Genomic DNA, 15,842 nt, shown 5'->3' on the forward strand with positions numbered 1-15,842 from the left:
GAAACAACTATGGAAGACAAATTAGGGTACCATTTGTCTGAATTTATAGTCATTCTGAATACTCAAATCCAAAGTTTCCCAGCAGCAACAGCTGATTTAATTTTTGTAATACCTTCAAGTCCAAGATTTCTTTCTTTTTTGTTTTTAAATTTTTGATAGAACTAGATGGGAGGAGAATGTTTGAGAAACGGGGAGAAAAGATAATTTTTCTTGTCTTATTAGATGATAGTTAGGTCCCCTCCAACTTTTCATATTTTATGCACGTATATGAAGTCTTGCTGAATATTATAATTATAATACCTCTACATAGTACTTTGTAGACTACTCTGTCTTCATCCAAAGAAGCTAGAAACAACAAGTAAGTCAAGCTTGTGTAATTTGCTGAGTACATAAATGAAGAAAAATTTCAAACAAGCAAAGTGAAGACATGAATTTAAAAAATACAGAAAGTGCTGTCTGTGCCTTTGATGAAAGCACGACTATGCACGAGTGCCCTGCTGGCTCAAGGCCAGTGCTCAGCATCTTGCAGTACTGAGCTCTTTATGATGTTCTCTCGTAATAGTCCCTTGCAAGAAGTCAAGTGCTTCCCAAAGAAGTATCCAGACAATACACTTATCTCAAACTCATTCATGCACTGGACATTTGTTGTATTATCCACTTGAGAGACGGCATTAAAATGATCGGACTCACAACCAGGGGCACATTCCCAAGCTACAAAGGGCTCCCGAGCAGACACAACGTCCCGGCTGTATGGGCTCTTCTGCATATAAGTGTCTTCTGCCTCTCTCTGTAGTAAGGTTTTGTGCCTTGTATATTCACCTTTACAGAACGGTTCCCTGTATGTTTATAACCCACTTCGTATAACTGACATTTCTGAAATATTTCACGAAATCTGTTTTGTGCCTCTTTCATAAAACATACTTCTCTAGAACCTCATTTTAAAAGCTTTGTTAGCAATCAGTTATTAGCAGGCAAAAGATATTTCATCTAATTCCTTCTATTACCCAGGAACACCTGCTCTTGAAGGCAAACTACTGAAGTGTAGCAGCTTTTATATTCTAGTCATGTTTTCAAAATTAAACCTTCTTGGGAAAAGTGGAAGACAAAACACTTCTCTGAATGGAACAAAGATTTATGTTCTTGATGAACTAAAATGTGCTCTGAAAACAAACCCTGAGGTTAAATTTCAGAAAAAGCAAAACAAAATTCAAGAGAGAACTCTAAACATGTTTACTGATAACTGTATTTTGAATTGTGAATTGATGGTCTCATGCAAAATAATGGAAACATTGCTCAGAAAGGGAGAAAGAAGTAAAATCTAATCTTTGCTTCTAGAATTGCCAAAATGAACATTTGTAAGAAGGGAAGTAATTCTCACAGTGATTGTTTTATTATTTAGATAATACCAGTAGAAAATGACTGAATTTCATTTTCGTTCATGCAGGAGGTGCCTGAGTCCCATATGGAACCATGCCAAATCTTAACAGAATAGCCAAAGGCTATATTGAACTGCCTTCTGCGATCGCACATTACAAGTATGTGATATATTAAATTTGTATCATACAAAGAAAAAAAACCCATCCTAATACTGAATCATCTTGCAGTTTCTATTCTGGTGTTACACAATGTTGATGAAAGCAGCATTTTATGCTTTTTTCTCATCTTTTGAATTGAGTCCAGCTAACCTTCCAATAGAATTTTCATGTGCTTTTCTTTTTTTAATAAATGTTCACGTACCCATTCTTCCTGACTTTGTCGATTCTGCTTTTCTTGAACCTACACAGCATGAAGAGCCTAAAATAGTAAATGGGCACTTCTCTTCAAGCTCAGAGAAAAAGTTAAACACTGAACATCCCTCTCATTAAACTGGTCTTTTAGTAGGATTATCAAACATCTAATATCCTCTTGACTCTTAGACAATAGGCTTTACCTCCGAGGAAAAAGAAAAAAAAAAATACAAGATTTTATGACCTTTGCAAAGTTTCCTTTTTAATTAATACTCGTTAGCAGCCTGCTCATCAGAAATTCTTGACATGGACAAAGATACTGGACAGTTGGAAGACGATAGGAGTGAAGAATTCATTGTTCATCATGTGGCACTAGGCCCTCGTATGTAGGTAGCTGAGTTTTTTGGGTGAAATTCTGATCCAGATTAAAAAGCTTAAAACAGGGGCCTCTATAAAGGTCTATAGCCAGGTAGCTAATGATCCACTGTAGTCAGTGGAAGTGTAGGGCTTGATTCAACTGTCCGAATGTAAGCATCTAAAATAATCTGAGATGCCCTAAGGAAACCAGCAGACCTACAGAGCTCTTCTAGACCTGCAGGTATCTCCCTGTAAATGCAGAGCTGAAGCCAGGCCTTAGATGTCGAACTTAGACGTCTAACTTAGATGTCTAAGTTTCTATAACTAGATTCCACTCCCATTAACTATCATGGGAGTTTCAGATACATCGCTTACACGTAGATGCCTACCTGGAGACATCTACACACCCTAGTCCCAAACAAACCGACAGAACATCCCTTTCAGGAGTGGAAGATCGGGCATAATCAGCTTTCTTCCTCCCTTCCTGTTTTCTATCTTGCTCTAAATGCTCCCAGGCCCCGAATAATTCCCCATCACAGTATCATTGGTGCTAGAACATCTATTGGCATTTGCTAACAAAATTTCCTAAAATATTTAGAAGTTTTCATTGGTAACCTTTATTTGTTTTATCATCACATAATATAGACAAAACTAAGACAAAACTAACAGACGAGCTAAATCTAATTCTGCACAATCAGCTGAGTCTAAGTTGAGCCACAATGATTCCACGGATGGTGTTTGCATTTCATTGGAAAATTAACAAACACAGAAGATGAAGGAGGTAATTTGGGCACCATATCAAAATGCAACATGAGCAGAGCCAAGATCTGAATCAAATATTGGCTTGTGATCTTCAGAGTGTTACACATAATGCTGATTGACGGTATAACAATGCCGCTACACAGGGAAGTGGAAAACCTAGTGAAGGAGCAATTTTTCTTGTTTTGTATCAGACTCATCATAGTTCCACCAAACTGGGATTCCAGAAGGAACAATTACTGATGATTTATTTTCACGAAGCAAGTTATAAACTACACTGAAAAAACAAAATAACTGGGACAGTGAGCTAATGTCAGATCTGCTCTGACTCTAAGCAAAGATTGTCTCCAACTTGGTGTCTGTTCAGCACTTGTCTCAAGTAGGGTCAACACCGATACCAAAAACAAGTGGTAATAAATATCCTGCATCACTCTTACCTTGCAATAAACACTAAGAAAAAAAGGTATCACCTAACTGAAGCACTGCCCTACTGCTTCACTGAATTCCTGAATTCAGGCTATCTTTACCTTAAGTTTCTGAATGTGCATTACGATATAATCTTTAACTACAGGATTGCAAATCATAGTGAAAATTAAGATGCTACAAACAATATTGTATTTCATTGTACATATCTGGTTCATCATAAGAGCATAAGCAAAAAAAAAGATAATATAATTTAGAGCTGAGTGATTATATATAAATACATACAAAGAACCTAAGGGATCTTAGTTCTGATATTTGTTATTTTGTTTACCTTACAGTTTCAATATTCTAAAAATATTTAATATTTTAATATTTGCTATTAAATTATTGGTGTATAAACATAATCACTTATTCACTTTTGAAGATATTTTTCTGTATTTCTTTCATTTACCTTTTCTTTTTTTTTTTAAATGAAGAAAAGAGTAAACAGATTGTCTCAAATGACAGCTTAGCTCAGTGGTTTGCCAGGGGTATGTGGCTCCTTCAAAGAATATGTTCCTTTTCTACCCCGGTTAGAGGACTAATATAGCAGAGCGTGCAATCTTCCTGGATGTTTGTTCAATATTTCCGTAATTCTCATCATGGGTTTTCTATAAACGTTTTAAGTAGGCAACCAAGCCTTTAAATCACAGTCTTTATGTTCTGTAGTGTTTGTACAGCATGATATTTCAAGTTTATATATTAACACAGTTGCCAACTTCTAGAAATGGTCTTAAACACATTGGCATGAAAAGACCAGTTCTGGAACACGGCACTTGAAATTTCCCAGAAAGGAGTTGTATCGTTACATGACTATGGGAAAAGAGATACCCACTCTGAAAAACACATCTGATTTCTTGAAGGTTTCTTCAAAATTTCTTTCAACAGCTCATCTGTCTGCCTCAGCATTCAGTCTCAAACTCTTTTGCAGGAGCTGTGCTGGGCCCCCGTCGTCGCTGCTTCAGGAGGCGACACGACGGTACGACCGCGCTCCAACCTCTACCTTCACGTGGAGCAAAACCACAGCTGCTCCTGCTCCCTGTTAGCTGTGCAGCTTGCCTCTGCAAACGCGTTTACCAGGCTAAATAGGTCAGACAGTGCACAACTGGGGCATTTTAGTACTTCACAAAGCTTCACAATTTACAGAGCTTTAAGATGAGTTGTGATGGTTCATAACTCTTAGCTGGGGTATTACACACACTGCATACAGACTCGGAAAGACAGCTCTATAGAAGTCCAGTTCAGTTCAGGCTACCATGGACCTGGCTTAGAAGCTTTGGTAGCTTTTAAGTGATGTTTTAGTGATCATAAAATTTCTAAAACGTTACATTGTGCAGAATTAAAATCTTGCAAATTGATAAAACTATCTTGAAAATTGTCCATGGAGTGGATATTCAATATAATGTATTATATCTATTACCTCCAGTAATAGATGTTGTTTTGAATATCTGTACAGACACAATCAGAATTATAGGATACTTCAATGACTAGTAAAAATAGCTATATAAGAAAAAATAATTTTCCAAAGTAATTTCTATAAGAAATTAAAATTTCTTCTATCTAATACAGCAGCTGGAACAGTAGCCATAAACCACGCTAATGGTTCAACCACAATATGCTTTTGCAATGTAGGTCAGCTTTATCACTTTTGCAGACCAGTAGGTTAAGCCATCTACAAAACAACAGGCTTAACAACCTAAGATCTAATGTTACGTATCACCCTGCTTAACAGCCATTATCATCCCCAGTGACGGGCTGGGCTTTAACTAGGTTAGTGTGAGCTTAGAGCAGAAATTATGAACAGTGAATTATGGATTATGAAGTTAATGTTTTGCAAATTTCCACACATTCAGTAAAATGATTTGTCAGCATAAAGAAGGACCTGCTTTTTTTGTGGTAAATAGCACTTGCAGATGCTGGCAATTTGCTTGGGAGCTCTTGGTGCTCAAAACCAGTATAAAACAGTCCTAAATTACTGCTAAGAAAACTATTCTGTAATAAATAATGCATTTTATCTTTTACTTTCTCAGCTTGTCTTGTATCTATGGTGAAAAAAGACTAAAGGATTACACTGAGACATACCATGGTTATCTGTCTGTTATTCTCTTGAAAGATATTTTATAAAAGATCTTCTAAATATTTATTATTTATTAGTTATAGAAGGAACTTGGATAAAAAAAGAGACTAAGCAACAATTTGCATATGGCCCATGTGAAGAAAGGTCATTGCCTGGTCTGGCATAGAAGCTCCAGCACTTTTTCCGATGAAGCCCAGGCTGCGTGCTACGCCTTTCCCAGGGAAACTGCGGAGAGGGATTGCAGAGTGAAGCGCAGGGGATAAGAAACCAGAGTGCTGAGCTAGCGAGTTGTGGCATGAAGTGTGAACACCAGTTTCCCACGTCCCTGCACCTCCCTTCCCCACCTCCCTCCCAGGAGCCCTGAGCACGGGGCAGGACCCTGCCCCCCGTCCCTTCTCCTGTCCGTCCCTGCCGCCTGCCCCAGTCCCCTCCCAGAGGATGAAAGCTCATCTAACCCTCCTTGTCCTCTGCACCAGCGATGCTTGGGGTGTCCACCGCTGCCTATCTTAGCAAGTTACACGTGGCCAGGAGCTGTCCTGGGCGCTGACACCAGCTGCGTTGAATTACCCATGTCCCTGCCAGTGAACGGTCCTCCCCACTGGCCAGGGCTGCTCGCAAAGCGCTCCCTGCGAACAGCCGGGGAACATCCAGCTCCTCCATAGTCGTGCCTGGGAAGGGCCTAGAGAGCTGCTAGCTGGAAAGAGCCAAATTTATGCCAGCATAGTTTCTGGAAATTTATTGGCATACACAGTCATGCTCCAGGACCCAGGACCGTTCCTGGGAACACTCCGGGTTACTGGTACAGCAGCCTTTCTCCCCCTGGCCACAGATCTTTATGAAACGTACTATCCTGATATCCCAACATCTTTGCCACGTTTGGTCGGCTACACAGGAGCACAAGAGTGGTTGTGGAGGACTGACCAACAACGTGCTCACATCAACGCTGCTCCTTAGGGGCTCCGCGCCTTGCAGGACTGAGCATGCCGAAGAGCGTGGATGAAGTTCAAGGGAATTTTGCCCATGACAGCTATAGACTCATGACTTTCCTATGAAAATCGTGCTTTTCTTTCACACTGGTACTGCAAAGTGTAAACTTCAATTTCTATTGAGTTACTTGGGGTTATCAGAGATTGAAGCAATAGCCAAACCTGTTTTAATAACTAAATGTAACCTTGCAATTCACAGTCCCAAGCCTTTATGTTTAGGCATGTTAGCAATAAATATCCTCCTGATAGACTTAATTGGTTGGGATTAAGGTGTGATAATCTCTGTTGCAAATGGAAAAGGCTCAATAATATAATAAATAATATTTCAATACATTATTTAGAAAAATGAAAATAGCAAAATATTCCAGCTCTACACTTTTATCACTGAAACTCAACCCTGGCATGTAAGATGGCCATCTACATTAAAATAAATATACTACAATAATTTCACTGTCATTAATTTAAGCATGAATGACCCTAACCTGAGCTTTCAACATTTCTTTTTTCTTGCATATTTGTAGTTTGTACTCCCAATTGAAGCCAATAGTGCAGTTAATAAAAGTTGTGCAACATCCTGTTGGAGATTCATCTGGTGACTTTTGTCAAGTTGCTTGCTCAGAAACGTCCAGGGAAAAGTGTCAACATTTCAAAAATCCCACCTCCAATGCTGGCCCTAATTAATAACCTTATTATCTGTCCCTAAAGAGGTCAAAGACTAATGAGCTGATCTGAATCGCAGATGTATTGGCAACAGCATAGGAAGTTTTCACCTTTGCTGCACTGTTGACAGAGCCTGTGAATTACCATTCAAATATTTTAGTACATATTAAATGTATTAAAAATTGTATTGCTATTTGCACATATTTTTAATTCATATTAAATCTAAAATAGTTGAGCAGTTAAAGTCAGGGTCAAGCATTAAAAAATCATTTTTATGTTAACTACTTGCTGTAGAGGAGCAAAAGGAGGTGAACAAGGCAGAGCCAACTCTCTGAAAGCCTCAAAGTGAAAGAATTGTGTAAGGCATGCAGATTAACACTACACAAAAAAATAAATAGCTTTGTTCAACTTGTGATTTAGTAGGCATGGGAAACAGTAGTTGAGGCAAGAAAGCACAGGCAGCTGAATTAAAAATGGGAAGTAGTTGAGGCAACAAAGCACAGGCAGCTGAATTAAAAATGGGAAGGAGGATTAATGCTAAAATGTTTTTCTCCTCCCTTCAATTCCTGCTTCAACTGATGACCACATTTCCCCGGAAGTCTTGGAGTCAGGTATAATCCTAGAGCAAACCCGACCTCAGGGGTGCTCAGCCCATCCGTTCTTGCCTGCAGTTGTCCTACATGACACCAGACTGATCTAAGCTGCATCATTTTGCTCTCCCTTCAAAGACAAACCGGTATCACCCACGGAGCCCACTCATACCACGCGGCGAGGCGCTCTGCCAAGCCACGGGGACCGCTGGGCTGGGCCCCCGGGTGCTCCCGCGCTCGCCCGTGCCCTCGGCGCAGGGCTCAGGGCGCTCAACCCTTCCAGCTCCAGCAGTAGCAAGGAAAGACGCTTTTGGTGGCTCTGCACCCAGACTACTGACGTGCTTACGTTTACAGCCACGCTGCAAATCACGTAGTCAGGTGTAAATTCAGGTTTCAGATGTATAGTTCTGTAGACTGCAATCCAGCTAAAAACTTTACCGACGGTGCAATAAGCACTGTGTGCGACGAGGCGGTAATTACACGTTATTGCTGATACAAACAAGGAATTAAAGGCTGGATTTCTAAAACTGCTCAGTGCTGACCTAATTCTGTTTCCGCTGAAGCCAGTGATGAATCTTCCATTGATTTCAGTGGAAGCAGAGATAGGCAAGCACTCAGTGCTGTACAAAATATCTCGCTAATTTTACTTAAATGTGAATATGCAGTAACAGTGCTTCAGCTCTCCTTGAATGGGAACAAGCAGAATATGGACAAAAAATTGGCTAGACGGAAACGAATAACTGTTTAAAAAATACCTTCAACATTTGCAATGAAAGGTTGGATTTTATATAAATATGTTCACAGTCACTATGCAAGATGGGACCAACAATTATTTCTTCAGTACAGGGGTAAAACAAACACCTGAGAAAGAGGGAGCGAGTATGAAGAGAAGACACAGGTCTCATTCTCATTTGCCATTTTTCTCAGTTCAAGGTACAAAACCTATCTTCTACAACTTGATCAACTAAGGAAATCGGAGAGGAATTGAAGGAAGTATAAAATTCACAGATTTTTTAGAGAAAAAATGTAGTTGACTGATTTCATTGGGATATATACAAGTATTTTATGAGGCTAATCTTTCTGACATAGACGTTAAGTAAAACAGTAAAAAAGTTCCCTCAGCACTGGCTTTTGTCAGATAGTGAATGGGAATCTTAAATACTATAAACACCTTCTCTGGGTACATTGTAGAAGTCAATGAGGAACCAATACGTTCTCAAAAGTCTGTTACCACTCAGAACCAATTTTTCTTCAGTTTCCATTTGAGATTTAAGATGAAAAAGAGGGCTGGAAATGAAAATGTCTTGACACTTTTGTCTCAATAATGCGTAGGGATGGAACAGGAAACAACATGGATTAGATACAAAAGGGAGATATTAAAGACAGAGATCAACTTATGAGTAGTTATTACATTCACCATCCGCAATTTAGGTTCTCAAACAAGTCAGTCACCTACTTTTTCCTTTTTGCAATATATTAAACAATACAACAACTTTATTATTATATAATTATTTATTATTATATTTATTACGTGGGACGCTGTTACCTGCAGTCTCCCAGTATGGATAGAAAGGAAATAACACTCACTCAGAGCAGGATTTGTTTTGACAAACTGAACAGTAACAGAAAGACATCAAAAGTCTCACACTCTAAAACGTTGCTATTATTCATCTATCTATGGAGCAATTTGAATTCTATTGTATGAATGAGTTGAGCCTGAAATATTTTCTATTTTCAGTTCTGCTCTAGATCTATTTTCTCTCTCACACCTTATTTACCAAAATTTCAGAAAAAATGTTTAGAAAACATTTTAAAGTAAAAAATAGTAACAGTATAAAGTATCAAATACAGTATGGCTAATAATTCATGTTAGCTATACTATTTTGTTGGCATTTAATATATGAATTATCAAATAATACATAGAGCTTTAAAACAAGTCACTGGAAAAACTCACCTGTAATAAGAATATCGTCTGTTTTTTCAGATAATAAGCTAGCTGCATTAAGCAGAAGTTAAAATTGCTACTTGAGTTTGACAGATTTCTTGCATTTTATGTCGAGGTTTACAATCTAAGTAACATCAAAAGAACCTGTGTGGTTCTATCTCATACTGAATGCAAAAGATAAAAAAGAAGCAATGCAAATGTGATACACATGCAAAGAATCAATAATATGATTAATAACTAAGAAGAATCAATATATACTCAAATGCTAGGCTTTCAAATCCTGATGCACTCATACATTATGTTTCTGATGGTACGCTATACTCTAAAATATTATCTCGTTTTTACATATTTTAAGCAAAATGCCCTAATACACACAGAAACTCATCATCCAGGAAGAACACAAGACTCTTGTTCTTGTTAAAGCCTACATTTGCAGGATTGACTCCTTGATCCAGATATAAGGTCACAGTGCAAGCAGATCATTTTGTTATTTCCAGAGTGGTTATTTTCCCGAGCCCCTGACCGACGCAGGCCCCTACTCATTGTGTATACGTACATGAAGTTCACACAGCCCGTCCCCGCAGGTGGAGCGATCCAGACAAAACTGAGGTTGGTAGTCGGGAGATGGCTCACGTGTGACGCAACCACACTGCACATGAACTGATTTCCAAACTGGTGGTCAGACATAATTCCTATGAGAAAGACACAGGGAAGATAAACAGTAACACGTTAATGGCTCATTGCAAGGTTCCAGCAGGCAGAGTAAGATCCTTAACATGTATTTAATCACGACAACATAGAATGAAAAAGAAAAAAAAGAGTATGTCATCATGTAATTAGAATAAATGCCAGTGAAAACACTGGAGCCAGCCTTTGCTTGAGCCAAGGCTGACTTTGGCTCAACAAATTTACTATCAGTATTTTTCATGAAACTAATACCGAAGGAATTATTTGCATTTTTAAAAGATGAACCTGGACTGCAGCTGCTGTATAACCATGTTTTTCCATTAACTGGTTTGTAAACATTGCAGATCTAAAATAAAGTAAAAGTAAAAGAAAAAGCACTATGCTTCAATAAGCAAAATAAAGCTTACGGAGAAGATATTATCTTTTATTAGACAGACACATCTACTTGGAAAAAAGCAGATGACCGTTGGATTCATGAACCCTTCTTCTGATCTAAAATAAAAGCAGCAGCTTTCAACCAGTTTTACCAATATATATATTTCCTCAAATTTTTTTGAAACAGTCTTTAATACATGGGTAAATATGGATGTCTTCTACTAATCACTCTCTCTGGAATATACTGTAGTTCATCATTAGATAAAAGAACCATAGCTTTTAAACAAAGCAACAACATCAGATGGCAACGTTCACCCCTCCCAGAGCTCCTCTGCAGTTTCCTACAAGTAAGTACAAATGTTTAATAACTTTAGGATTGAATCTTACTCAGGTTAATTATTACACATTTAATCTTAGCACATTAAACTATACCCTTTGAAACAATTTTTTTTAATGTACCTATCAGAAGGAAATGCTATGTACCCAATTACTTCAAATAGTGAACCCTTCAGTTCAGAAAACATTTACATAGTCTAAAAACATTGCTAGTATTATTAAAAAGAAGAAGGTATGGTAGCAGGTACCTACATGGTGAAAAAGGTCCCTGTTGATTGTTATGTGATTGTATTTCAGAAAGTTTATGTTGGTTGGTATTTCTTGTATTTATTTATTTCAGTTCAAGTAAAAATAGATAACTAAAACTTGTATCTACCTCTCAGAACATTGAACACTGTTTTTAATGGCAATTCTTCTGAAATGCAAAGGCAGCACTTTTTCTTAAACCTTCACTGATCCAAAGGTGGAAAGAATTTACAAGCAAGAGATTTTCACCAAGGAGGTGGACGAATCTCTTCTAACATAAACATGCTGCTCCACCTCGTGCCTCTCCAGGGACTGCAGTGCCACCAATGCTGTTCAGAGAGGGGGCTTCCTTGCAATCAAATCATTTCACATGTTATAGATCAAAATAGATCAACATTTGAAATTCCACTCATGTTCTAGTGAGAATCACAGAATACAGCTCAGGGTTAGATATATTATTTACCCTCAGGGCTATTAAATTCTAAACCAGCTTCAATTTTTGTTGACAAATGGAGCCACAGTGAATCCTGTCCCAGAGGTGACAGGAGGGAGTGGGTGATGGCAATGATGCCTGTATCTTTTACAAATGATCATAACCTTCTAACTCAGGATTTTCAATTAGTTCACCACTGAAGCATACAAATGAGCTTTTCTAACTTTCACAACGGTAAATATACTAGTGATCCTACAGCCTGTTGGGATGGGATGGCCATGGAGAAGAGGCGCAGGCTCCTCTGAAGCATAGCAGTAGGGGAATTGAGGGATATGGTATTTTACTGACTCGTCCTGTTTATTGCAAGTCATTAGACGCATGTGAGATTTGGTTACCTCCTGGCAGCCTCACTACTATTGATGATTTCTTCTCTTGCCTGGCGTGGCAGGAGGGATGGCACTAACACCCTCAAGGCAAGCTGCTTGACTGGTCCTGAGGCTCTCTGCCCTCTTCTCTTTGCTGAGATCTACCCTGCTGCCTTATGTGGAGACAGATGTGTCCAAACGTATGCCCAGAGAGCACCAGTCGGTCACAGGGTCAGTGGTAATCAGACAACTACTTTGCTTTTGTTGAGAGTGAAAGACGGTAACGTTGCTTTTTTCCTAGTGTTGTGGGTCTTGCCCTTCTCTCTTTGAAGTCTGTGCCAAAACCAGTTACTTCAGTGATGTGGGACTGGGTCTTTGGGACCAATACAGACCACTAGCTCACATCCATCTTCATCCCTGGCTATATAATGTGAAGCAGAGCCAGCTACAGACTTCAGTAGGTTAATTAAACGACAGGGACTCTCAGGGGAGAACCAGGAACAGCCCTTCAGTTTGAAGGAATCCCACCTTCTCCAGAGGCACACAAACGCAGAGCAGGGAAAAGGCCACCCCAGCCACACCGTGCAGCAGGGGACAGGGGCACCAGCTTGGGAAATGTGACCACTTCCCTCTCAGCAGCAACTTGTGAGTTAATGAATTCCCTAGGTTTCAGGCAGTAGGCTGCAAAAATGTGTCTAATACATCAAACACGTATAACATCTGTGGAGAATTTCTTTTTCTTTTGATTCACAGTTTAAAAAAAGAACAACTTTACAGTGACTAGAATAAAATCTTAACAATGAAAAACAACTCATTCAATTTTTCACAGAAGTAGTCAATGACTTGCACAGAGAATATTCAGAATTCTGATTTTATCCATTCATTATCATTTTTACATTAAAAGCTATCAGTCCTCATCGGCAGGACCTTTACTGGATACATCAACTCTATTTTGGAGTTCATTGTCATCAAATTATTTTAAGAAAATGAAATACTGAAATATAAGTGAATTACACAGTTATATTAGAAAAAAACTAATATCCAAAACTAAGAAAAAAATTTATGTTGAAAAGGGGAACATAAAAATCACACAGATGCCAAAAATGGAGAAACGCAACTGCAGCTAAGAACTACTGAAAATAAAATATGTTTTCTCCACCTCTTGTTTCTACTCTGTTTATACTCCCCTGCTATAGTAAGCATCAGTTTCCTTCTCCTCCATTCCCCACTCCTGCCATGCAAGCTGCCTCATAGACAGAACATTTGCATTACAAAAATAAAAAACTAAGGCAAATATGAAACAAGCTGCTGCTGCAAAAAACTAAACTGAATACAAAACGACCCTGATTACATACAGAACAGAAATGTGTCTTGTAGGTACCTCAGACAACTTCTGCTACAGAGCATGTCTAATTTTCAGGTGTGTGGCTCAGGTCCACGTTGGTCTAATGGTATCTCCTGCCATGTCTTATTGTTCAGCACAATTATACACATTCAAGTTATTATTTAAAAAGGTAACAATCTTAAGGTAGTATTTTAAGATCTGTCGGTATAAAATTGTACAACCTCTTTTGCAAATAATCAAGTGTTTCCTGGGCATTTATTTAATGTATAAATGTTCAAAGGCTTGTGACAATTGCTATTCACAGCTCTAAAATGTGCTATGTGCAAAGAAGTCCTTAGCATCCCTCTGAACTCCTCTTCTTTTGTTTTTTACAACGTGCACTCATCATCCTGAGGTGTTTCAGACACCTGCACATATTAGCTTCTCCATCCCCTAAAATTTCTCTGCCTTTAGGAGTCCCAGTATAATCATTCAAACCCCAGACATGCTTTGTACCTGCAAACAGCTCTGCAGGGAGAGGAACTAGATGTACTCAGCCCCCCTCAAGATTTTGCTCTGAAGCTGTTTTTATTGTGGAAAGTTCCATAACTATAAAAAATATGCTTAGTCCTAGTCAGTGCACTATTTATAGTCACCAAATCAAAGAATTGCTATGTTAATAGTTAGATTAAATACAGGAACTCCAGGAATGGTCTAATGGTACAGATAATGGATATATGAATCCATTTCTACCTTCCAAGGCAGAGAAAAGTAGATATGTAGTAGTCTTGAGTTGCACATGTGAATGCTGCTTATTTAGAAAACAGGATCCTAACAAGAACCTGAGAAAAGCAGCTCATTTGCCTGTCAAGATCCTTGGCAAACCCTTCATCAATGCAAAATCTCAGTAGGTAGGTAACCTACTATTTGTTATTTATTATACGAGCTGAGTATGACAGCAAAGGAAAGGATTAAATACAGCTGTAAAATGAGCAAACACATTTTCTTTCTGCTGCCTCTAAAGTGATTGTCCGCTCTGTGTTTCCATTTTCAATGATATCAATAAGAGTGACAAAAAAAAATGCTAAACATGAAATATTGATGAAATACCAAGAAAACAAAGCTGTAAAGGCCAAATCATTCCTAACCAGTAAACAGCAAATTTACTCAGAAACATACACCTTCAAATTAGATTTTATTTTATGTAAAAATGAAGTACCTAGTGCCAGCAGAAGCTTGTTCCCTCAGGAAACCGAGCTGGGGGCCTGCATGGCCCACACGGGCTCCAGCTTCTCGGAAGGGTCATCCACAAACCTGCGGGATGAGCACAGTCCTGCCTAGGGGCACCTGGCAGGCAGCAAAGGAAGCAGCGTCGAGCCAGAACATCCCATGCTGCGGCCAGCGCAGTTGAATCAGAGCCTCGCTTCTCCTGAGCAACATCAGGAAACCTTTTCTGGGAACTCTCCTCATGCAGGAGAGTTCACTTTTTTCAAAATAGAGAGATGCTGGTAGCCATATTTTTAGTAATAATTTTTTAAATATATTTTTATATAATTTTAGAGCTCTCACTAGGGCAGAGATCTTGTACCCGCCGTCCATTCTCCCCAGAAGCATTTCTTCTCTACAAAACTGAAGATTAATCTTATAGACAGGTGCCCTCACTCTCACGTGAGGACGCGGGAGATCTGGGACAAGCCAAGCGGCTAAGGACAAGGAGCCTCTCTTGTGAGTAAAGCCCTCGGAAAGGAAGGGCTGGGGCAGGTCTCCAGCACCCCTGCAGAATCGGGGTCCTCCTGGAGATAAAGGGAAAGCTGCTTGCCTCTCTGCACCATTTGGGCTGCAATAGAGATTGCACCAGAGTCAGGCAGGTCCCGACCAGAACTCACAGAAATCCAAGTGTAGGCCCTAGGGAAAATTTTAGGCTAAAATCTATTCACTGAATGTATATAGGTGCCGAGTGCACTTAAGAGCTGTTGGAGCTGCAGCTTGCAGACCCCATTTCCAGAGCGAGGCACCTACCTTTGTCTGTTTGGATGTTTAAAGGACCTTTGCCTGTAAACACATGTAAAAAATTGAATATGTGTTTTCCCTGAACGCTATAGTGAGTGAAGAATGGTTTCTTTTGGGTTGCTAGAAGAATATTGCAGAAATATCCTTAAATTATCAGCCTCTTAACGCCTCTGAAATGCAAGTCTTAAAATTCTGAAGAGAAGTAGTGGTAGCAAAGAAACAAGAGTTTCTTCCTGACTTTTTAATACAAATAAATGTTTAAGAAAAACATCAGTAATCTGCCTTATTTCTTTACTAGGAGTAAAGACATATCTGGAGTTGGCTGCCATCCTATTTTCGTTTCTAAAACATGAATACAAATATACAATTATAAGCTTATTTTTAATCTGTACTCAAGCTAGTAGCCAGTTAGACTCATTTCTAGTCCCTTTCAAAGCAAAGAAAAGTTGCAGAATCTAGCCCTAAGTGAATTGCACTCACCTAGCTAAAATATGCTGTTGCTG

The 15,842-nt window shown here is 39.0% G+C and overlaps 1 protein-coding gene across 1 annotated transcript in view; it reads right to left on the bottom strand.

Moving 5' to 3' along the window:
• The window catches only part of RELN (reelin), a gene marked incomplete at its 5' end in the record, with an annotated part of 298,882 nt that overhangs the window by 205,394 nt on the left and 77,646 nt on the right, over positions 1-15,842 (bottom strand). Inside the window, one exon of the mRNA XM_062580854.1 lies at positions 10,120-10,255. Within this exon, the coding sequence (XP_062436838.1) occupies positions 10,120-10,255 (136 nt within the window). The remainder of the gene's footprint in view (positions 1-10,119; positions 10,256-15,842) is intronic.

Source organism: Rhea pennata, chromosome 1, assembly GCF_028389875.1.
Source record: "Rhea pennata isolate bPtePen1 chromosome 1, bPtePen1.pri, whole genome shotgun sequence".
Taxonomy (NCBI): Eukaryota; Metazoa; Chordata; class Aves; order Rheiformes; family Rheidae; genus Rhea; species Rhea pennata.